The sequence below is a fragment of the Sphaeramia orbicularis genome, chromosome 6 (genome assembly GCF_902148855.1).
Source record: "Sphaeramia orbicularis chromosome 6, fSphaOr1.1, whole genome shotgun sequence".
NCBI classification, from domain to species: domain Eukaryota; kingdom Metazoa; phylum Chordata; class Actinopteri; order Kurtiformes; family Apogonidae; genus Sphaeramia; species Sphaeramia orbicularis.
In genome coordinates, this window is record NC_043962.1 from 35,617,040 (window position 1) to 35,640,130 (window position 23,091).

Here is a 23,091-nt window from a genome sequence, read left to right on the forward strand (position 1 = left end):
ACTGATTTCTGTAGTAAGTAAAAGAAGACCCAACGATACAAGTTGAACTGGGACTTTATTTTGAAGATTTGTCTTAGTTTACATTACTTATCTTGAATATAGGAGAATTACAAAAAAGAAAAAACAAAAGTAGCATACAGTAAACAGGTTCACTTTTTCCCATCTGTGGTAACAGTATAAAATGAATACATAATTACGCATGTATAACCAAAAAGAACAAATATAAGAAAAAAAGCTATTTAAAGGAGATGTATAAAGAAATACAAATATTAGATGTTTTAAGGCATCAAAAGGCATTAGACTAGCTGAGCGCAAGGCAAGATTAAAGACAGGTGGACTGAAAATACTCTGGGCTGCACAACATCAGATTTACTAGCCTGAGTCTGGATCAGCCCAGCAGTTATTTTACATAAAATCCAAATACTTCAGTTTCAGATACATATTTCTGTGTAGGCAGCATCACAGATTCAACACGTCCTTCATATATTTAAGATAACAAAAGCTACATTTTTTTCTTGTTGTCATTTAACCTCAGTATAAAACATCAAAATCAGAACTGGAAGCCCCTTCTAACTTATCTTATTCCACTGAACTGAACAGATGTTTTCACACGACACTGCCCCTTTAAAATACTGAACATGGATATGTAGTGTTATGGCAATTAGACTGACATGCATGTCTGTGTAGTCACTTTTCACTAAGTGCTTTGTGCAAAAATAACAAAAAAAAATGTGTGTCTTTCTGTCTGACAATGATACAGCAGGAGAAACCAGATGCACAAAAACTGGGCGATGGCTGATGTGCATTGTGTAACGGAGCAAACATACTTCAGTAGGTGGGGGCAGCCTTTCATTAGCGCCGATGTGTTGGTAAATAGAGGCACATTAAAAAGGGATCTCTTCACTCTCTCAGGGCTTTCACTTCTCATCTCCAGGAACAGGACTCACAGTCAACAGTCAACATGCACCAGCTGCTGCTGCTGCTGCTGAACAACTGGCCATCGCAGGACAAAATGTCGCCTTACTCACAGTGGTAACAGCAGCACAGATTTATCTTCATAAAAAGGTACTTCATGTGTACAGCTCTGGCCCGAGGACACTGATGAGCCGTTATGAGACCAGAGCTAAATGTGAAAAGGCCTCTTAACAGGCAGAGAAGCAATAGATATAATTTAGTTACATCTTCAAAACTTGTAGTTGCTACAGCAACAAAAGTAGAGGTAATCATAACTTAAATCATCAGATATTGGAACCCTTTGCAAAGCTGCACGTATGAGCAGATACCAATATAATACAACCCTCACTTTCCAAATGATCTAATTGCTTCAATGTTGTATAGAACCATTAATAAGTGTGTGATATGTTAAGGCATCAAGTCTTTGGTTACTTATAGTGGTACTTAAAATAAATAGTCATTAAAACAAGTGTAAGTTGTCTGGTTTAGACACAGTGTATAAGATTTCTCCTTTTACAGTAAAGTAGGATTATCGTCAGCATTACAATTACAACATAGAGGATGAAAAGTCTTAACTATCATATAGAGGTTTAATTCAAGTGACTGGTGGCTTGGATTCAGCATGCATGGAGACTTGGACCTGTGTGCACTTCTACAGTCATCACATACAAGCAGGAAGACAACATTTGAGGAAACCTGCTGCTTTCCAATAAAAGCTGTGTGTCTGTGTGTTCTAAAACACAGACACTACAGCAAAGTAATGGTGAGTATCATAAATACACAAGCAGGTCAAAATACATCACCATGTTCTCTCGTCATGTCCATTGGATTCTCCAGCAGCTCGCAGGGCTAGAGACATTCTGACAGCACCTCGTGTTTGGGTAAAGATGGGTAGATCATCGGTGTGCAGGTACAGTCATCGCAGTTTTTGCTGAGTTGGATCTTCAGCTTCTCCACTTCATAGTTATGGAGATACTCCTGGACCAGATAGCGCTCTCTCTTTACTCGAGCCTTCACATCAGATGGAACATCAGGAATCATCCAGGCCACGAAGAACTTGACCACAAACACAACATGCTGTGGAGGAATACATCACAACTAATTAATTTATTAGTTTAATGTTGTGTTAGAAAAGTAACAGCATATCTGGAGACTTTGAAGTTTGTGACTATGGACCATTCAATATGTCTTGTAGCAAATCTATAACTGTAACTATAACTAAAGAAACTGACCCAACAGACTACAGGATGCATTTAGTGATGACCCTGAAATGTAAACATGGTGTTAACTTGTATGCTGCATGGTGTCTGGTAGGTGGAGTATAGTAATAGATAGATAGTCTTCCTCTCATGTTGTCACTTCCATGTTCTACTTTTTTTCTTTTAACACATTTGAAGATGTAAAAGACTGAAATTAATCAGATTAATGTGTATACATGCACAAAGACAGAGTATGCAATAGATATCTAGATGAGTTAATCCACTGTTATCTGATAAAGCATATCATGTTATGTTGTTTACATGATCACTTGAATAATCTCATACTTCCAGAAATCAGATAATGATCAAATTCTTGGAAGTTGGGCTGTAGGTCAGATTCCACCATCTTATCGGCTCTGGAGATCCTTCTGTACCTGTTGAAGGAGGAGGTCAGTGTCCTGGTTGGAGCTGAGCTAGCTGCCCTAGGACCACAGAGACCCTCACACCAGCAGCATGGTTAAGAGACACTTCCTGAACCCATAAGTGGATCACCTCAAACAACTGGGACACCAGCTAACCAGGGGCCACCGAGTGGACTACACCATCAATGATGATGAGGTTTGGGTTAGTTTGGGTCACAAATCAACTGATCAGGTCAAAGGGAAGAACTGATTGACTGATCACCCTGGAAATGACACCTTTACTAACCAAAAATAAAAACAAACTACAGAACAAACAACCTCCCTAAGCCCGTTAGGATAGATAGATAGATAGATAGATAGATAGATAGATAGATAGATAGATAGATAGATAGATAGATAGATAGATAGATAGATAGATAGATAGATAGACAGACAGACAGACAGACAGACAGACAGACAGACAGACAGACAGACAGACAGACAGACAGACAGACAGATAGATAGATAGATAGATAGATAGACAGACAGACAGTTTATTGCAATCATTTGGTTATGACAGCAGTAAGAACAAAAAACAACAACAACAAAAACAAAAACACTGACCAATCCCAAAAGACAACCAACATTAGAGACACAAGGCAGAAAGTAATAAAAAATACAAAAATATATGAAATATACAATATGTACAGTAAAAGTAAAGTAAGAATATATAGTACATACTTTACAGTGGTGGCTAGAATTAGTAGAACACCTGACATGTGAAAATATTGGCCTTTTTTTCCTTTAAAACATTCTTTCTTTTTATGTTCATGAAACATGCAGATGGTTGCCCTGAGTACAACAAATCTCAGATGAAGTAAGTCTTACTGTTTTTATCCACTTTTAACCTTTATATAAATATTGATAATATATAATTCAAATTACTTTATTAATCCCACAAGAAACTGTATATAAAAGTTATGTGCATTGGCCAGTAATTAAAGCCAAGCCTTCCACATAGCCAGGTGTAGACATATAGTTGTAGTGTATACACAGTGAAGGAATTAACATTTTGACTCATTAGTGAAGAGCACCTATAAATGGTAAAATCTACACCCAGGGATATTTTTTACTGACCAAAACATCTCTATGATATAACGCTGGTATTTAACTGTTCAAAAAAGCTGAAGTCACGCAACTTGAGAAGTAAGACAGAGGTAGCTAAGGATGTTTTGTGCAAGAAATTTAAGAAAGGAAAAGTAAGAAATGTTCAGATCCAGAAGAAAAAAAATACATTAAAGATCCTTTAAAGATGTGTAGAGGGTGAAGGTATATTTACTATAAATACATTATAAATATAAGAGGAATTAAATAAAAGAGGACTTATTATAAATGAAACCAACATCTACTTCCTAAAACTGAAAGAATGTTAAGATTAATTGTCATGAATCTTGTTGGTTATACTGATGGAATAACCACTTTTACCTCCATAATAATGATGAACGCCAATTTAGCAGCCAGAATGTGCCAGAACTGCATAGTGTGGTGGTACTCCTTCTCGTGGCCAGGAGGATAGCGATAATCACGGTATCTGCAAAGGAAAACAAATCAGACTTTTAATTCCAAAAAGGTAAAAACATTTTGATCAACGTGATGCAATTCACAAATCTACCAGCAAATAAATTAAGTAGCGTACATACAACATTAACCACTAATTACTTACATCTTAATAATAATAGTAATGCAAAAACAAAACATTTATCAATGTTATTTTGTGCTTAGGTTCTAAAGCATCTGAATAAAACTTGACTATATTTTAATAATGGTCAATAAAACCCATGTACCAAAATAAACAGTCCATGTTTAAATCTTTCCATCTTTCCTGAAACAGCTGGGCCTTTTACGTGTTAGCAAATGTTGGTCAACCAGGAGTAAATTATGTATTTGTTGAGGGATAATTTCAGCCCCAGATTTAGGGTGTTGGTGCGTATTTATGGTTACAGGACGGCAAATGTGGGGCTGACTTGAAATAGACTACAAGGCCATGATCAACATTACGAAGAAACATGAGAGCCACAGCACCAATGTAGCTTGTTGATTCAATAGCATGAAATTCTCTGCCTTTTTTTAACCTTTTTTAACTTTCACTGAATATATGGAATAAAAAAAAATAGTCCAGAGACTGTATATTTACATACATAAATTTAATGCCTAACTGTAGAAGCTGATGTATGCAGATTAAAGCCCCTTAATGCAAAATATCTTTTTGTCATGAAGTAAAACACCACAGACCTGCAGATAGTGATGGAGCTGTTGAACCAAGGGGGGTTTTCTTCATCGTCGGGCCTGTTGTCCAGTGGGATCGCAGAGATATTAAACATAGACAGACTGTTGTCTATGTAGCCCTTCATATTCATCTGACCATCTGGCTGGTATGCGTACATGTACACAAGCCGAGGGATCATATCAGATGTGAAGGCCACGATGAACGCCTAAAAAGAAGGGAAAGAAAAGGTAAGGAAGCACAGATACTGGTCATCTACAATGTGTAGTGATCTAAAGTTAAATTTAGAAACAAGGGAATAAATGTGTGTAAAACTTAATGAATGTAACAAAAACTGAGCCATGCATTATGACTGATGACACACACACACGCGCACACACACACACACACACACACACACACACACAAACAGAGTCAGCTCAGGACTCACATTAGTGACGACAGAGAGGACAGCCATTCCATTGAGGATTTCCTCCCAGGCTCCAATGCTGTGGGCTTTGGCTGCCACCGGACGTCTAAACTGAGTGGTGAGTTTCCAGGCGTCCACTCTCACTTCAATGATGTTGTTGAAAAGCGCCAGCAGAGGAGCCAGGGGGAAGGAGGCGACGAACAGTGTGATGAACCCAAACTGGATGACTGAAACAGAGTGGAGTATGGTTAGACGAATATGACTCAATAGAAACAACACCACCTGCAGGAAGTCAGATGACACTGCAGATACTAACCTAGCCATCTTGTCTCTGAAACAGTAAAACATGCAGGTTATTTCACTTCAGGTGATCCAATTTATTTACTCCTACCACCACAAATAGTTTCAGATATAAGGTTATAATAAATAAATAAATAAAACCCTATGAGTCTAAAAAAAATTAAATGGAACTGAATGTAACTGAAGCTTTTTGTCTTGTTTTTCCCCACATTTTAATGGTTCAGAGTGAATACACACAGTGAATAGAATTGACTGATTTAGAACTGATCTATAAGATTTCTAATAAAGAGTGGTTTTGAGATTCACATTTGATGCCATGCAACTTCTATAAATCATGGTTTCAAAAAAATACCTGAAAACTCCAATACTAAAACAAAACAAAAAAATTATTTAAAAAACGAGTAAAATAAATACAAAGTACTTAAAAATTCATAAAGCTAAACTTAAATATCAGTTAAAAATTAAATTGAATGCCAAAGAAAAGAACAACCAATATTTTTTTATCAAATAAAAAAAAAACAATTTTATTTTCACCTTTTTCTATATTTAAATCCAACTCAAACTATCCTTGTCAATGTTTTCTTCACTAAGTTTATCCAAAACCCAGCCTAACATTAAAAATCTGATTGTAAACTATTATGTGACATATATAGTGAAAGTTACCCATTTCCAGGTACTCTTGGAAGAGACCCAGCTGTCCAAAAGGCTGCAGGTCATGGTCCTGCTCCCAGCGGCTGTACAGACTCTCTGGGTGGCATCGTGCCTTCCTGCTGCCCCACCAGTTCATCAGCCACCTACGAAACACAAGGGGGCGACAGAGAGTAATTTAATGTACCAGACTCTTAGGATCAGATTGCAGAGGTGTTTGTATCCAAGTGGAATAGCAAGGAATTAGAGTAAAACAGTAAATCAGCACACAAGACAAGAAGCCCGTAACAGAGGTGTTATTATGATCATTATTTATTATAAAAATGCTAATAATATATATTAATATTAGAAAATGTTTTTGTTTACCCCTGTGCTCTTGTTGCACATGAGGAGCTCATATGAGGAAGTGTGGAATATGTCATCTTGTTAGCAACCTGGCTAGTATTAACGGTTTTTAAGAAGAATAGTAAATAAATCATTTCTAGCAGTGGTGGAAGATGTATTCACTGTATTACTAATATAATTGTTACTTAATATTATTATTATTCAGGAATATTATTACTTAATATTCCACCACAAGTAAAAAAAAATCTGGATTCAAATCTTACTTACGTAAGTGTATGTCGAGTATGAAAAAGTAGTCATGTGATGTTTTTGGATTAATATGCATGTTGTTTTTACAGATGTTTAAAGTTCTGTACATGCATCATCTTCATGAGCTTTTCAAGAGTTCAGGCATGTTTTCAGCTTTATGATAATGCATTTTCAAGTGAATCCAAAGGATTTTAAAGAATTTATATAGCTCAAGAAGGAAGGGGATTTATTCAACCAATAAAAGACACACTAAATTCTTCTGTTTATCCCAAACTTGATGATTTTAAACAAAAAATTTAAAATCATCACATTTGGAGATGTGTGATTACTCTGAAGCGGAACTAAAACTGTCAGACAATTGTAGTGGAATTAAAAGTACAATATTTTCCTGTCATATTCAGTAGATGCTGAAAAAAAACTGTCACCCTTTTGTTCTATTTAGATGTGTGTCCTTAGAGATGTACCAAGGTTTCTGGACAAAGTGTTCATTTATTTTCCCATGTGAATGTTGGTTACTAGACCTTGTTTTGGGAATGCTACAGCTGCAAGATAAAGAGAAGAAGGCTACTGTCCCTACACGTACGTAGGTCATGTTCATGTTTTGTTTTACAAGTATAAGCATTAGATCACAGGAGGTTTTTCTTTGAGTTGGATTCCTTGATCACTGCTGTATGTGAAATAACTTTGCTCTGTCTTGCAAGAATAAATTGCTTGATGTTGACTCACATTCTGGAGTTCAGTGAGACTTTTCTATGGCAATACTCAAATACACACTTGAGGTGCTTATACTTTATATAAATACAGTTCTGAGTAAAAGTACTTGGATATTTCACAGCACTGCCACCTAGCACTAGACAATCAATACATATTAGCACACCTTTAATTAAATGATTACTATTATTACTAAATGTACTGAAATGGTGCAGTGTTAAGCAGGTTCAGAGCACTTACGGGACCAGAGCCTCCTGGATGTTGCCCCACACCTGTTTACCAGTCATCACTATCACTAGCTGTGTGGTGAGTTCGATCAAACAGCCACCAGGATCGCACTGAACACCAACAAGGTGACACAGAAAAAACAATCACTTGTTAATCAAAACTACAGCTCATGTTCAATCATAACTTGTATCTAATTCTGTTTATTTATGATACCTCTTCATTTCTCAGTTTGCTCCCAAACATATAGGCATAATTTCCAGGGTAGCCGACAAATTTGCCCTTAAAGAAAGCCACATAGAAGCAGGAGGAGTAGTAGTTGACAAACTGGAAGAGGAACATCTTCACCGTTAGTTTGTTCTCATACTCCAAGTGGGTCTTTGGGATTTCTGTAACATAAAATTATAATAAAGACACTAACATTACTGAAAGAAAATAAATGAAATATTTTCATTTTAATTGATTTGTGTAGACATAAAAGACTTGGAAATCATCACATGTTCTTTCACTGGCCCTCACCCATGTCAGTGATCCAAATAGCCACCCTCTCATACATGAGGTTGAGGATCATGATGATGATGAAGTTGATGCAGGAGGCTGTGACAGAGGTGGCCAGCTGCGGTGTTATGTAGGGGCCGACCACATGCAGTTGACTGGTGGGACTGTCTTTCATGATGCTGGCAAAGGCTGCGTACACAGCCAGGCGGTACGCTATCACCCCAATGATGCAGGCAATGATCAATGAGATCTTCAGGACAGAGACAACAGTGACAACATGAAAGACAACCACAGGGCAATCACCACAACAAACATGCTCCAAGTGCAAACACCAAAACAGACAAGTGACTTACAGTCAAACATGTTAGAAAAAGGGGATTGACCGATTTTTGTCCATGGCATATAATAAGATCTGATAATCTGTATTTTCAGATACTGATATCTGTATTTTTAAAAAAAATCTTATATCTGATGAATTAATCTAAAATAGTGTTAGTTGTTGCAACTGCCTCTCACAGTACTACTCTCACTCACTGATTACGCATCACAAGAAAGTAATTAAAACAATCTCAAATAAGATGAGAACATTTATTTATTTACTGGTACTTTTACAATCCAGGTCAAGGTGAAAATGAATGAATAGTGCCGGAATATTATTTGATTGTACTTTCTTTTTGACTGTACTTTATTTGTTTTGACAGTCAGCTAAAGGTATCTATATTTTGTTTTGAAGTTGCACTAGAATTTGACACCAAGACTTTCATTTGTGTAAATTTGTATTGCTACTGATTGCCTTGATTACAAATAATTGGTAGAGATACCGGTCCAACCTAAGCCAAATCGGTCGAGCCCTGTTTAGTAATGATGCTTGAACAACACACCCAAGCCCATGAAGAGAAGACAAGCATGCTCTTCCCTTTTAGACCATTAAGGCTATGTTATAGGTTTTAACACACACACACACACAGCTGAAATAATTTCTGGGCACATGGCATTAATGATAATGACAATAAACAGACAAAACCAGGAAGGCAATTTGGATTAATTAAGTATATGAAAGATGTAATGCTCACCCAGAAAATGACAGTGGCTCCAGACAGACATGTGCGTGCACACTTGCTTGTTATGGGTAAGTAAGGCTCCATTTCCTACATCATAAGTAAGCAAAGCATGGACGCACATGTCAGTAACTCATTGTTATAACAAAAAAAAAAGAAAAAAGACAGCTGAAAAGACAGCTCTGAAAGGCCAGGTTCCTTTACAACTGGTCTCAGATGGGAGGCAGAGCTATGTTGAAAAATCAGAGCTTTTGTTTCAGTTTGAGTCCAATTGTTTCATCTTAAATTCTCCAAGTGAAATCATGCTTTTGTAATAATGCATTTCAAGGTATACATCCACCAGACAAAGACTAATGATGCAGAAAAGAAAACCTGAGTCTTTGCAGAACTGTCTGTTCTCCACACCAAAGCCTCTTCCACACCAGACTGGTATTCTACACTAAATGCCACCCTTACCCAGAGCATCACTGTGGCCCAGCAAATAAATAGTTTCCCCATTAGATCTGTGGGAGTCCTCTTAAGAACCAACTCCATTTCCTACAGATGGGTGGGATGTGGTCAGGGCAAATTAAACCACCCTGTTTACAAGCCTGGACCATCACCATTAAAACATTTTCCCTAATTCCTTGAAATAATCATAGGTCACTTGAACCAAATTAAATCTTCCGCAAAGTGTAAAAGAAAACACTTTTTTTTATATGTATATATAATGCTATGTGCAAGAACTTAACTAATCAATGCAAACTGCAAATATATCATACTAATCATTATCTAATTATCTCATATAGCACATTCTATGTCTCTGAACACTGTTGTATTCTAAAAGACAGTACAGCAAGAACTACAAAGTAATAAGCTGTATCTTTTCAGTGTGAACTACTTCAGTACATAAAAATTACAAGAACAAACCATAAATCCTTCTGCCACACATTAGAAGTACATGGGTGAATCCTCACTAGCCCATTTACAATAAATCTTTGAAATGTGACAACTTTCCACACTTCTAATACTTGCACATTGTTACAGATACAGCACTGGCCTGATAAAGCCTAGGCAGAATTAAAGCTGTAAATTAAAATAGCATCATACAGTATTAGTATTTTATGAGTACACAAACACCTGAGTGATGCGGTTCAGTTTGCGGTTGGTGCACTTGGTCTCATACTCTGGTCGAAGCTGCAGCTGCTGTTGTTCCTCTTCAAAGTCGACTAGGTCCCATTCGTACTCGAGACGGGCCTGCCGCCTCTTCCAAAATTCAAGGAACAGCGTCACTGCAGAAGGATGCATCATGTTACGTGACAGGGACCAGTAGCAAATTAATGTGTATTTAATGTCAATACCTCAGATATAAAAGAGTGTGTGAGAAAATAGAGATTTTTTTTCAATTTGGTTAAAAACATTACATAAATTATGAGTGAATAACAGTGATTTTGAAGGTGCACTGGAGCTTCAAAACCTCCCACTAGGTGGTGCACTGGGTTACAAAACATAAAATGCAGGTAGTAGTATTTTTACTCACCCCAAATTCCCATGAAGATGGCAAAAAACACTGTTCCAACATTGTCAAATAGGTGTGATTGCTGAAAGAGGAACATGTTTGAGAAATATTACTAAAAAAAAAAAAAAATGCCTGAAGTTAACTTTAGTCATTTAGAATTTCATGTTGTTGAAACAGGAATCATAGGTCTCACCCATGAGGAGTTACATGTTGAGTTGAGTTTCCAGTAGCCACATTTCTTGTCACACAGCGGACACATGACAATTTTCCCTCCTATGTCTTCACGGCATATTTCTTTGCTAAAGAGAAATAAAGATTAGAATTAAACAATTGTATTATAAATATACAGTAAAGACTCCAAAAGACACAGCTGTATGAAAAAGGTGAATATTCCTGATGAAACCTACCTCCACTCATTCTCATCATAGGTGAGTAATCCATAGACGAAACAAAGTGTACCAACTACTGCAGCAAACAACAGCATCTCAGTGTAGAACCCAAGCCATGCAAAGTAAATGCCTATTTTCTCTCCATAATACTTCCTGTACAAGGAAAGATAAAAATACTGCTGTTGTGTTTTTGGCCAGTTTTATGTTGTACAAACAGAATATGATATGAGTATGTACTGTGTATGAGTATTGTCTTTGGATGTCTTACCTTATAAGGTTGAGGGGCTGCTCCTTAAAGAAACAGCAGAAGCTGGCCCAGTATTTGTGGAGATCATATCTCTCACTTTCGCAGTTAGCATAGCTTGATCTTTTCCAGTATCGGCACTACAGACACATAGAAAACACTGTTTAGGTCAACATTCACTGCATTATTGCAAAGTTGCAATAATTAACAGGATGTAACTGCTGGAAAGCAAGGAGTGCACATTCCACTGGAGAGTTTTTTCAGTGATAACAAAGTGGCAATAGTTCACAAGAAGCTTACATCGTGCAGTGGGAAGGCAGCAGTGTAGGCGCCGTTGTTGAGTAACCTTTTTATTCCCTTCTTGTCTCTATCTACACATTCATCCCTCACATATGAACATCGGGACAGGATGTAATAAACCTAGACAGAAAAAGCAGAACATGGTGTTTTATTGTTCAGAACTCAAGAGTAACTAAGTATAAAGCTACATTTTAAAGTCATTAGCTTACAATTTAGAATAATATGCACACTATTGCAACATTATACTGCAGCATTTAAAGCATATTAGTTCTTTTCAGGGTAATTCGGCACAAAGAGTTGAAGGTCACATGCAAGAAACTTAAGTTATAGTCAAAATGTTCTTACTATCCTGTTGCGAGTAGAGGGAGGAAAGAATGTGTCTTTGTCGTCGATAAGGTAGAAATCAGACTTGCTCTTGTTGAAGGGAGCTGTGAAATAGTCTGGCTCAGGGTGCATGATGTGCTCTGGGAGGCGAAAGGGGGTCGACAGCCAGTTCATGGGGATCTCTTTGTTGTCTGGGATGTCGTTGGCCTTGAAAGGGACCTTGATCTTTAGCACGTCGGCATACGTGGCCAGAACTTCCCATGGTGCATGAATCTTCACAAAGTAGGTCTTTCCATCGTCTGACTCCTAATAATTAAAACAAGGGCAAAGCTCTAGTCTAGGTGTCTTTTAAATAGCAAAAATGACATTAAAACAAACGCTAAATATGTGACATGTGACAATCAGTAACAGAGGGCTCTTACAGATTTATCTTCTGTCTCAAGCTCCAGGCCGACTTTCACTAGATTGGCCTCATAAATCTTCCTCTTTTCCTCCTTCAAAAGAGAGCAAAACACATAGATAAATTCATTGATTTAACTATGATTAAAGTCATTAAATCTTTACAGTACAATGAACAGTGATTTAAAGAAAAAGCTACAGTAGAGTTTGTAAAACTGTGAAAGAACAAGCTATAAAACAACACAACATATACTTTTAATCAATTTAATAGTTCTTCGTATATAGTGTATATTCTCTTTATCATTTTATATTATTTGTACATTAATTTTAATTACATTTAATTGCATTTTTTTATTGTTATTTTTTATCTAACATTTATTGTTGAAGTACATTGATTTTATTTTCCTGTGGATGACCCTTCTGCTCACGTAAAACACAGTGACTTGCTCCTAAATATATCAAGTCAATGTAAAATGTATCAAGGCCTTTACAAACAAGAATAGAACTTAAAAAAAAAAAGAAAAAGAAAAACAAAGAAAAAATGAAAAAGTGAGATTTGGCACTCACAATTAATTTCAGAGAATGGATTGAAACTGTCTTGTTAGCGCTGAACTTTGTTGCTGTAAATTATTGCTTGTGGCTAAACACAGGAACCAGTCTCTCGCTGGCTCTTCCTCATACAGTGGAAAAAATGAGCAAGTTCCTGACCAGACCAGAGGTCTCACAGTTGACTCACTGATGAGGCAGTGAGTCAACTGTGAGTCTGCTACCACAGGTGGCCTCATATATACAGGGGTGACACCAATATGTGAAAACTAGCAGCTCAGTACCAAACAGAGAGACTTTCAGCGCTCCAAAAGATTAAGAGATAAGCCACAAAAAGAAATCTGACCAATGACAATATGGAAATTATTTAAAGTTCATTTACCTAAGAAAATAAGGACAGGCCTATAAAGAAATCTTAGACTTAAAGAGACCTTACAAGATTTCTTTGAGGGGATTACTGATAGAAACTAAAGACAAACTGAGGACAGTTTATCTTGGTTTATCAGTGTTTTGGTATTTGGTGTATGCTGCTGACTCACACTGGGAACTCTGGAGGACATTGTGCATGAGCTAGCTCTTACAAGTGACATTAGACAGGGTTTAAAAAGGAAATGACATAACCTGTTCTTTTGTGTGATATTTTAAGTTATCAGTATATTTGGTTTTGAAAAATATTTAATTTCTATGCAGTCAGTTTAAAATATTACTGAGACAATACAAAGAAAACTAGAAAGGAACTAATAATATATAAAATGTGAATTGATTACATCAAACCCTCCTTACCTGTTTTCTGTCTCCTTCTTTTTCATCCACATAGGAGAGCACAAAGTCAATCCTACGCACTCCATCACGGAAGAACACAGAGTCTTTACTCTGTTGTTGTTTGTCGATCTATAACAAGACAGAGCAGATGTTACACAATGTAGAACATATACATGAGCAAAAATCAACTCAACAAGTCTTTGAAAGCATTCACCAAAGCAGCCTAGATAGTCAATTCAAAGTCAGCGGTTAATAGCAGAGCCAAAGAACAAAAGCCTCTGCAATACAACACATCACTCAGGACTGATTAACATATTTTCCACTATATGTAAGTATCATGCTAAACACAATACACATACAATGACTAAGAGGTTTTATATTACTTGTGTTCCCATGATAGGCTTTACAGGATGATATTGTGGACGTTGAGACATTCTGAAAATGGTTTCATGGAATCCGAAATCACAAAATACAGCCTCGGATTATATGATACAGCATGTGTTAAGAGGGCACAGGATCCATAATTCTATTTTCTAAACAGAAACATCCAGTTTTGGTTCACTCTCCAAAACTGTATCCTTCCTTTAACTCTGTACTTAAGCTATGCTTTTTTGTGAATCCTGTAATCCATGTTAGCAACCACCTGTACTGGTAGATACAGAAATGTGAGGTATGCTAGCCCTGCGGCTCCAACAGGAGAGGTACACTGCACAAGAATGCTTTAGGGAAAACTAGTCATGTCTGCCTGCTCTCAGTGCTGCTTCAGCTGTTCAGAAAGCTAAAAATAACCAACAAAGATGCATGCTCTTAGACTTCACATCAGTACAGTAGCTCTTTTTACAAGACTGCAGACAATGTACACTGTAAATTAGCACAACAAAACTACATTTCCCACATCTAAGGCTGTACTTCTGACTGTCTGCTCGGTCCACCAGCACAACGTTATGACGGTAGGGAGGAAACAAACTGCACTTTACCTCCATGGCTCACTCCCTTTATGGTAATGGTGCACCAGCGGAAAGGCTGGCTGCCAAACAGTCAAATTGCCTTTCTCCAGGGAGCACAGTCCAGCCTTGAAAGCACTGCCTTCCCACTCCTCTGATCTCTGACCAGAGGAGCTGGTCCATCCAGCCCACTTACCTCCCTCTATAAGCCCTCACTTATTCAGACATGCAGGAGAAAAAGACGGAGAGAGACAGAAGGAGGGAAGATGGGAGCACAAGCAAGGAGACTCCTACAAATGACATCAGCGCACAGAGAGCATATCTGCTGCCAGCTAACAGGCTAATGTAATCAGATCACAGCATCAGCAAAGAGGCAGTTAGAAAGGTAGACTGAGAGCCTGATACAAATAAAACCTCAGCTGAAAAAACAAAAATGAACTGTGGTTTTGATAAGGCAGATAAGGGGAAACAACAAGGAGGTCATCACTGATAACCACTGCATATATTCTTCAGTCTGTTATTTAAATGCCTTAAGGAGATCAATCACATGTAGACCTTAAACAGTAGTTTGGACGAGCATTGAACGGTATGATTGAAAATGTGTATTAAAGCATTTTTTAAGATCCTGATCAGGTACTGATTCATTCATTCGTTCATTTAATTATTTTTCACAACTTGGCCTTTATGTAGATCTGTGGTTTATTCTACTTCCAGGAGCACATAGAATATAAAAACATGTAATTTGGCAATACTTAATAAAGGCTTTGATTAACATAGGGGCATATTAAGTAAAACCCACCAGTGCTAATCTGAATTAGGTGCAGAGCCTCCCTATAAAGCAAGAAACTGACTCAAAAAAGCCTTAAGTTGTTTGGAACTGAAAAAACAAATAATAAGAAACTACTGCCTCACAAAAGAGACTGATCAAAAAATGTCACTGAGAGCAAAGAAAGCTCTTTCAAAGCAAGTAGTTTCAAGATGCAACCACAAAGGACACTGAGCACATATCTGGTAGAGAACTAGAGGAAAGTATTGTGCAAATATCTTTTTGTACTAAATTCAATACCAATGAACACCCACCTACGAGAACAGTACAACAACTTCAGGTAAGAATCAACTTTATACACATCCACAACAGCAAGATTGTCAGTGCATACCAGTTCAGACCACCAGAACAAACACTCACCATCACTGAAAGTCTAACGACTGAATTTCACAAACATAAAGAAGAACATGAAATGAAAATGACAATGCTGCAAGTAGAATTGGAAATGATGAGGACTTGAATGAAATACAACTGTCTCAAATGTCAAAACAATACATGAAAATGTGAAAGATTGTTTTATGAATTCATGAGGAATGTTGTAGCTGCTTCTGTAACATACCAGACAAAATGTACCTATTTACTGTAAAATCTGTTTTATATCTCATTAGATGTGTAAATGGATGTGAGTGGAAGGATGGATTAAGCCAAAATTGCATAACACAAAAGCATCTGTTTGCAAGTCCTTCTCTGTGGTCTGATCTGGATTTTAACCCTCACTTTTATCCCTCGCACAGTAGTTTATGTGTTGTCTCTAACAACATTAATCTGAAGTTAAACATGGATAAATCTACTACTAGGTTTAAAGCAGTATCTCTAGACAAGTAATCTCTTGTAAAACTGTACCTGTATACTGTGATTTAAAAGAGAAAAAGAAAAAGGTATGTGTGGTTAGAAGAAGTCCTATCTTGAGACAACACTGCATAACACTCTGTAACACCTTCAGCAATGAAATATATAGAATTTTCTCTCTATTTCAGCATTTAAACTATTGTTTGAGCTGTACTATGGTATGACAGTATATGAAAAGCTCATATGGCACTGGAAACGAAAACCAATATACCAGTTCACTGAAACTGCCCAACACTAATTAAAAGTAACCTAAATAAGACAGCTGTGTTGTAGAGAAATCTGTGTCTGTGTGTTTAACCTTTTTACGGCTTTCTTATCCCAAATTATGCATATGTTCTAATCATGGTTCTGTATTATTTCCCGGACTTAGACTGGAGTCTGCTGACAGTAGCAGGGTGGGTACTTACTTTAACTGGAAGATCGCTACAGAAACTCTGTAATTTACCATAATTACAGATCAGCCTTATAGAATCAATGCATCTGCAGGGATCTGTCTCTACTCAGTGAAGCTGGTGGAGGCCACAGGCCTCTATACATTTACCAACGAACCCACAACTACTGGGTGTTTAACATGTGTATGTCTTTAGCTTAATTAAGGAGGATAAATGAAGAACACAGTGTAAGACAAGGCTACTAGTTTTAGGGAGGGGATTCTTCAAAATATTACTTTCAAAGCGTTTCTCTTTCTTTGGGCTGGAGTTCAGAAAATACCATCACATAATGTGAGTCTGTTCTCCAACTCCAAAAAGATGCTGAGAATAACTTTCATGTCAAACTTCATTTAAGATGCTTCAACATCTCATAAGGACTCTAATGGACTGACATTGTGCCACAAAATATCTCTGCAGAGCTACAAGTCTCTTATCTCTCTGTTTATACTACTGTAATAATGTTGCTGGAATATCAATGTAAAATGAAATTTTTCCAAATACATTTAATACATAAATGTTTTTTTGCTCTACAGCTTTACTTTATGGTTCATATGCAAAATATCACATTTGTTCTCACTAAACAAAAATATATATTCTTCGGCAAAATATGTTCAATACAGAAAAACTATGTGGTTTACACTTGTTTTCAAAAGGGTGAGTGAAGTTGTAATGAAACAAGACTTACTTTTCCACATGATGTTAGAGAAGAACAAGAGAAATAGATTATAGTAAAGATCTAAGAGGTGGACACCTCCACTTCTTGATGTGAACTTCCACTTAGATAAATCAAGGCAAGAACCTTAAAGGGAAAAGCACCTGATTACTAGAACAGCTTCTAGCATTTTTCCCTTATTAGGTGCTGTTAAAATCATTTCATTGAAGTGGATTACACACTGCACAAGCAAGACCACATTTTAGAGAATTCAAAAGGAGATGTGCACTGTATATGGTTAGCCACAGAAAAGTCCAGTCCTGTCATGAGCAAAGGGTAGGGTCATGATTACAGTACAGAATGTATACACACATAAATAAATGCACATGTACATAGTTAAACAAAACTGCTATGTAAATGGCAGATGCTATATATGTGCATTGGCAAGTCTGCTTCTGTGTGTGCGTGCAAGTGTGTACTTTCTAATTAGGTTGCAACACCACAGGTTTGTGTTTTCTATGCAGTGAAGCAGACCATTATCACAGGTGAGAAAAAAGCAAGTGAAAGACCCTTTTCCATTTTTAATGAACTCTCATGATGCATCAACACATCGCTCATGCGACTATGTTTCCATTACTCTCTGCAGAACAAAAACATGCTTTCCAGAGGCTATCATGAGCTTGAGAGAAACAGTATGTGTATTGATTTTGTACTTGATATCCAAGCTTTTCTCTGAACATCTAAGGCCAGTTTAGAAACTCAATAGACATTTCTCAGAAAGAAAAGCTGACAAGCAGGCACTGAACTGCATATGCATAAAAATGCATCACATAACAAGCCTATTTTACCATGCCATACCCTGGAACGAAACTTCAGGAACAGAGCCCGCTTTCTCGAGAACTGTGGAGGAACCGAGTGGACAGTGAGCGGAAAGCCTAATAAATTCAAGAGTCAAATCCCTACAACTAACAGCCACCTTACAGTAAAGAAAAAAAAACAATTGTAAGAGAAAAGGATAAGAGGTAAAACAAAGAATGACTGAAAATGTTAAACACTCAAACCTTGCAGTTAGTCATCCTAAAAGATTCAAAGACTATGTAAATAAATAATACATATCACTCTGAAACATCAGGCACTTCTTCACGTGCAGATACTGGCACAGTTGCATGCATCTGTGGCCTCACGACTGGTGCCTTACCCCAGTCAAAGTACTGATTCGCTCTAAGGTCTGAGGCTCAAACTGTGGACTGTCGCTGTGGTCAGAGGGGGCCAGGGAGGCCAGGCTGGTGGCCAAAGACTCACAGGTCTCAACACACACATGAGGTGTTAAAGTAGACTTTAAAATGATGCGAAAGGGGGAGAATAAAGAGGAATGTTAGGCTTACCCAAGAGCTTCTCACAATCAAAGGTTATGAAATACTGGGGCTGCATTTGAAAAACTTGTGTCATTTCAACGTGGATAAAATTAGTTGTGTTGTATCACAAATTGACCTCCTGCTACATGCTGGCTGTTGATGGATGTATGGTTTATAATAAGATAAACAAAACAATTGGAGGAAATGTGAACAGTGCACTTGGCTTTGACAAGGAACTTCCTGCGACTACTTATACAGGAGGCAAACAGGAGGTAAAGCCAAAATACTGTCAAACATTATTTATGCCACTTTCTGGGAAAGATTAGACATGTATAGTATGGGAAGAACAAATTCATATAATCATGGCTAGTATAAATTCAAATTAAACCAAAATAAGCACACTATTCTAAAGAACATGCAAAAGAGGAATAATTCTGCCAAGAGATGTATAATTTATGATCAGAATTCGCATTTGTCTTTCAGTCTATCCACAATAAATGCAAATAAATTGTTTTCATAGATATTTATGTATGAGGGTGTTATGTAAAAGTAGGCATCAGGTGAGTTTGGTGTTTACCTCAGGCTGATCCTGTTGGAGGTACCCTGTACCGGTTGATGAATGTTGGTTGTAGTCATTAATGTCATCTGCAAGAAAGCAACATACATAAAAACTGAATGTCTGAATGTAGCTTAATTGTGGCTGTATTTTCTAATTGCAGTAAAAGAGGAACAACAAGTAACTGTGATTTCATAAACGGCCAGTATGGTGACAGTGAAGTTAAGGTACAGGTTTATAAACAGCTGCCGTAGTCCCTGGTGAACTGTCTGAGAGCCAATGTTGTGGTGGTCTATATTTGCACCGTGTTTTGTGACAGCACTCCTACAGCCTAGACAGCATGACTTAACAGGATCACTGCAGGGAGAGAAGACACACGGCCATGTTGCCGAGCTGTGGTTTTACCACTCTGAGAAAGTGACGATAGGAAATGAGACAGAGATTTTGTGAACCCCCCATTTCTGTGTGTTCAAGAATCAAGACTGGGTGTTTCACTTTCACCATACTGCCTTACAAACAGAATCACAACCTGATTCGATTCTATGACTAAGATTTACATAAGCAAACATCAGGGCAAAAGCAAGACAAGTATTACATTCTTTAGGCACCACCTTGACTAAAAAAATAAACCAAATGAAAGTTTCAGCTTCTATGTCTATGGTTTTAAATGGAAATACACCCCATGTAATTGATGGTCTGTCTAAAGTTATACTTAGTCTAAAACATGTGCTTAGTGAAGGCCTTTACACTGACCTGAAACAAGCACTGAAGACTTGGAATATGTAAACCCTGCATCTACATTATTACACACCCTGTCAACAAAATACATGACTGTGTGGTTCAGAACTAAAATGAATGACATGTTTCATAAAGGTTCCTCTTCAGAACTGGAATACAAGCATAGCATTTCAGTTCATGTTAGACTGAATTTCTATTTTCCTTGTTTTCAGATGGATACTTATTGCTCCAACATAGTCTAACAATTTATTGGCCATGGTGTTCCTCCAGCAGTGACTGCTACAAGGCTATTTGTCCTTAAGTTCAATGAAATCTGCATTAGGTTTTGAAGTGAAGCATAAAAACTTATCCATATCTTTGCTAGTACTTTAGCAACAACAACCAAGCCTGTTTCTTTATACAAATATATATTTCCTTCACAACATTTGAGAACATTTTACGAACAGCTGAGCATATTTTGCACAGTTGGACTTAGCTACTCGGTTATGCCAAGAGTCTTTTCCCACCTCACTAAGTAGTCTCCACAGTTATGGCTTTGTTCAGTAGAGAGCAGCTGATCACATTGGAAATGCCACAAGGCTTCTTCTGTCTCTGTTTTATTACCCACAGCAATCCAATAGACTCAAGAGAGCAAAACCTCATGGACTTATTTACACAAAAGCGTTTTCTTATCAAAGCACAAATGCAAATCAGCTATTTTCATATGATAAAAGTAAAATTCTTTGTCCTAAAACCTAGGCTACAATAAATGCAAACATGAATATGTTGAAATAAGTTAGATATCCTCTTCAAACCACTGCTACTTCTTAATTTTTAATTCCTCTGAATTTTGCACCCACAGTTTTTTAGCATGACCACAGCCATCTTGTAGGGGCATGAATGGAAATTCAGTGACCTCATATTAAACTGCACACGTTTCTATAAAAAAAGCATGTGGGTTTGTCTGCTTCTCTCTGACAGGAAGTTCATGGCTGTTTGCTGAGTTTTTATGGTTGCCACACGAGAAAAGAATACATACTCCTGCTTCTAATGCCAGCTGAGATGTAGCTGCATCTACATTAAGAGTGAGAAGCGATACATCAATCAAACACAAATACTTCTTCAATCTGAACCTACAGTGTATTTACAGAACATGTTATGTTTCATGCTGTCTAGAATAAATAGTAGCAAGAATATGTTCATTGTAAGAGAATACTACATAAATTTACAAGGCAATATTAGAATACATACAATACAATACATACCAGTATTTGCTGCATTTGTTTTTTATTTCTGACTGGTCAGTCTGTATATATAAAGAATTAAGACTGATAAATGTCCCATTATTATAAAAATGTTACAGTGACGTACAATTATGAAGCAAAACACTTCTTCCAGTGTTATCTCAACAACCCATAAACACACAACACCAAGGTAACAGTAACTATAGTTCATGATCCTACAGTCACACTTCTCTTTGGTACAGTGCTATGGTTCTCTCTATGCTGCAGATGAAACACTAAACCAGTAAATTAGTTAATGCACATAAGGATTACTGAGGAGAATGAATGAGATACATACAGCCTCCATCTGCAACACCATAAATGGCAAAAAATACAACCATCTCTCTAAGTGTTTGTTTATAGTTCATGTTTTAGCCAGAAACAGAGAGGCTTTCGGGTTGTGCTGGTGAATGAAGTGTGGGTCTGTATGTGACCAAGTGTTTCCAGTAAGCGGTCCAGCTGTCAGGGGCTGCCTGAGTAGTCACTGCTGCTTCCATTAAAAGAAAAAACAGACTCTGAGCTGTTTAAGGTATTAAAGGGACAAGTTATATACATGTTTAAATGAGCAGATATTACTGACACTGATTAAAATGTCCTGTCTGTAGGCAAAGGTGGTGTAGATTGTTGTCTGTAAACAGTAATATTGTCCCAAGAGGAAATGACAGCATAAAGATCTATTTTTAAACTCACTGTTTGCTTTAGTCCTGAATACGATCATAAGGTTACTTGAAAGAACACCATATTATTACATGGGAGTTTGTGGCATTTTCTAAAAGCATTGCCTATTTTTGTTACAGGACTTGAGAATAACAACTTCATTCTTACTGACCTCCAAGGTGATCTTTATCTCAGCACTAATGAAACACAAATTCTGTAACTACATTAGAAATATTCACCAGGGTCTCCGCAGTCTGAAGACACACCGGCGGGTTCCGGTGGAGTCATGAAGTCATACCCACCGTTGAAGGAGTCAGTCGGGCTCATCTCAATCAAACTGTCCCCTCCTGCTCTCCCCGTTATTCGGTGCATGTTGACTCGTTGCCGGTCCTCATGTACCCCAGGATATAACGAAGCGGACGGTTCTGTCCCCTCTTTCCGGGCCGATCCTGTGCACAGCCGGTTCTCAGATAGTATCCACCGTGCCCTCCTTCACCTACTGACCGCTAACTGCTGCATCACCCCGGCTCAGTGGGAGGTTCAGGAGGGGAGTGGCTCCACAACACAAGCCAATAGTCTCACAGGGAAAGCGACAAGATACCCAGATGAAAAGTAAGGTAGCCTAAAAAAGTCAAAGAATGTGTAACTTTAGGCGACGCTTTAGCAGACGCCTTTCGCTATAATATAAACTAGCTAGTAATAAATAAATAAATAAATAAATAAAACTAGCTAGTAGCTGACGTTAGCTAGCTTAACTGTCAGAAATTAACTTACTTCACTCACTTAAATCTTTGAACTGCTCTTTAAATGAAGACGTAAGGGTTAGGCACATACAATACATAAAATATACATTTACAGAAAGCAAAATAAAGTAATTTATTATTAAGTAAATAGGAATTTATAGTTAATCTGTTTTTTAGAGAAAACTGCTATGTTACTTATCTTTCAGTATGAGGTTTGACAGCCAATCAGAAACGAGTATTGCCCATACGTAAATGCGTAACTCATAAAAGTTTTGTTAAAAAATAAAAAGTAAAACCTTTATGTTGACTAGGTTGAACATATTAAAAGGCTAAAA

General features: G+C 37.3%; 1 protein-coding gene across 6 annotated transcripts; it reads right to left on the minus strand.

The window, feature by feature from the left end:
• Positions 1 to 36: 36 nt before the first annotated feature.
• Positions 37 to 22,498, minus strand: ano5a (anoctamin 5a). 6 transcript variants are annotated; one of them, XM_030137156.1, is made up of 22 exons: positions 22,253 to 22,498; positions 19,378 to 19,445; positions 18,644 to 18,781; positions 18,304 to 18,345; positions 13,765 to 13,872; positions 12,459 to 12,530; positions 12,058 to 12,342; positions 11,713 to 11,832; positions 11,437 to 11,552; positions 11,187 to 11,321; positions 10,973 to 11,078; positions 10,801 to 10,861; positions 10,401 to 10,552; positions 9,738 to 9,818; positions 8,245 to 8,473; positions 7,942 to 8,114; positions 7,741 to 7,838; positions 6,211 to 6,341; positions 5,269 to 5,474; positions 4,847 to 5,046; positions 4,040 to 4,145; positions 37 to 2,031 (listed from the first exon to the last, which is right to left on the minus strand). In XM_030137156.1, the coding sequence occupies exons 1-22, from the start codon at positions 22,383 to 22,385 to the stop codon at positions 1,804 to 1,806; spliced, it is 2,988 nt and encodes a 995-aa protein (XP_029993016.1). In that variant the 5' UTR covers positions 22,386 to 22,498; the 3' UTR covers positions 37 to 1,803. The 6 variants fall into 6 exon arrangements, with proteins under 6 accessions (XP_029993016.1, XP_029993021.1, XP_029993018.1 ...); XM_030137158.1 differs by having other exon boundaries at positions 1,804 to 2,031; positions 22,316 to 22,498; XM_030137157.1 differs by lacking the exon at positions 9,738 to 9,818 and adding an exon at positions 9,297 to 9,371 and having other exon boundaries at positions 1,804 to 2,031.
• Positions 22,499 to 23,091: the final 593 nt, after the last annotated feature.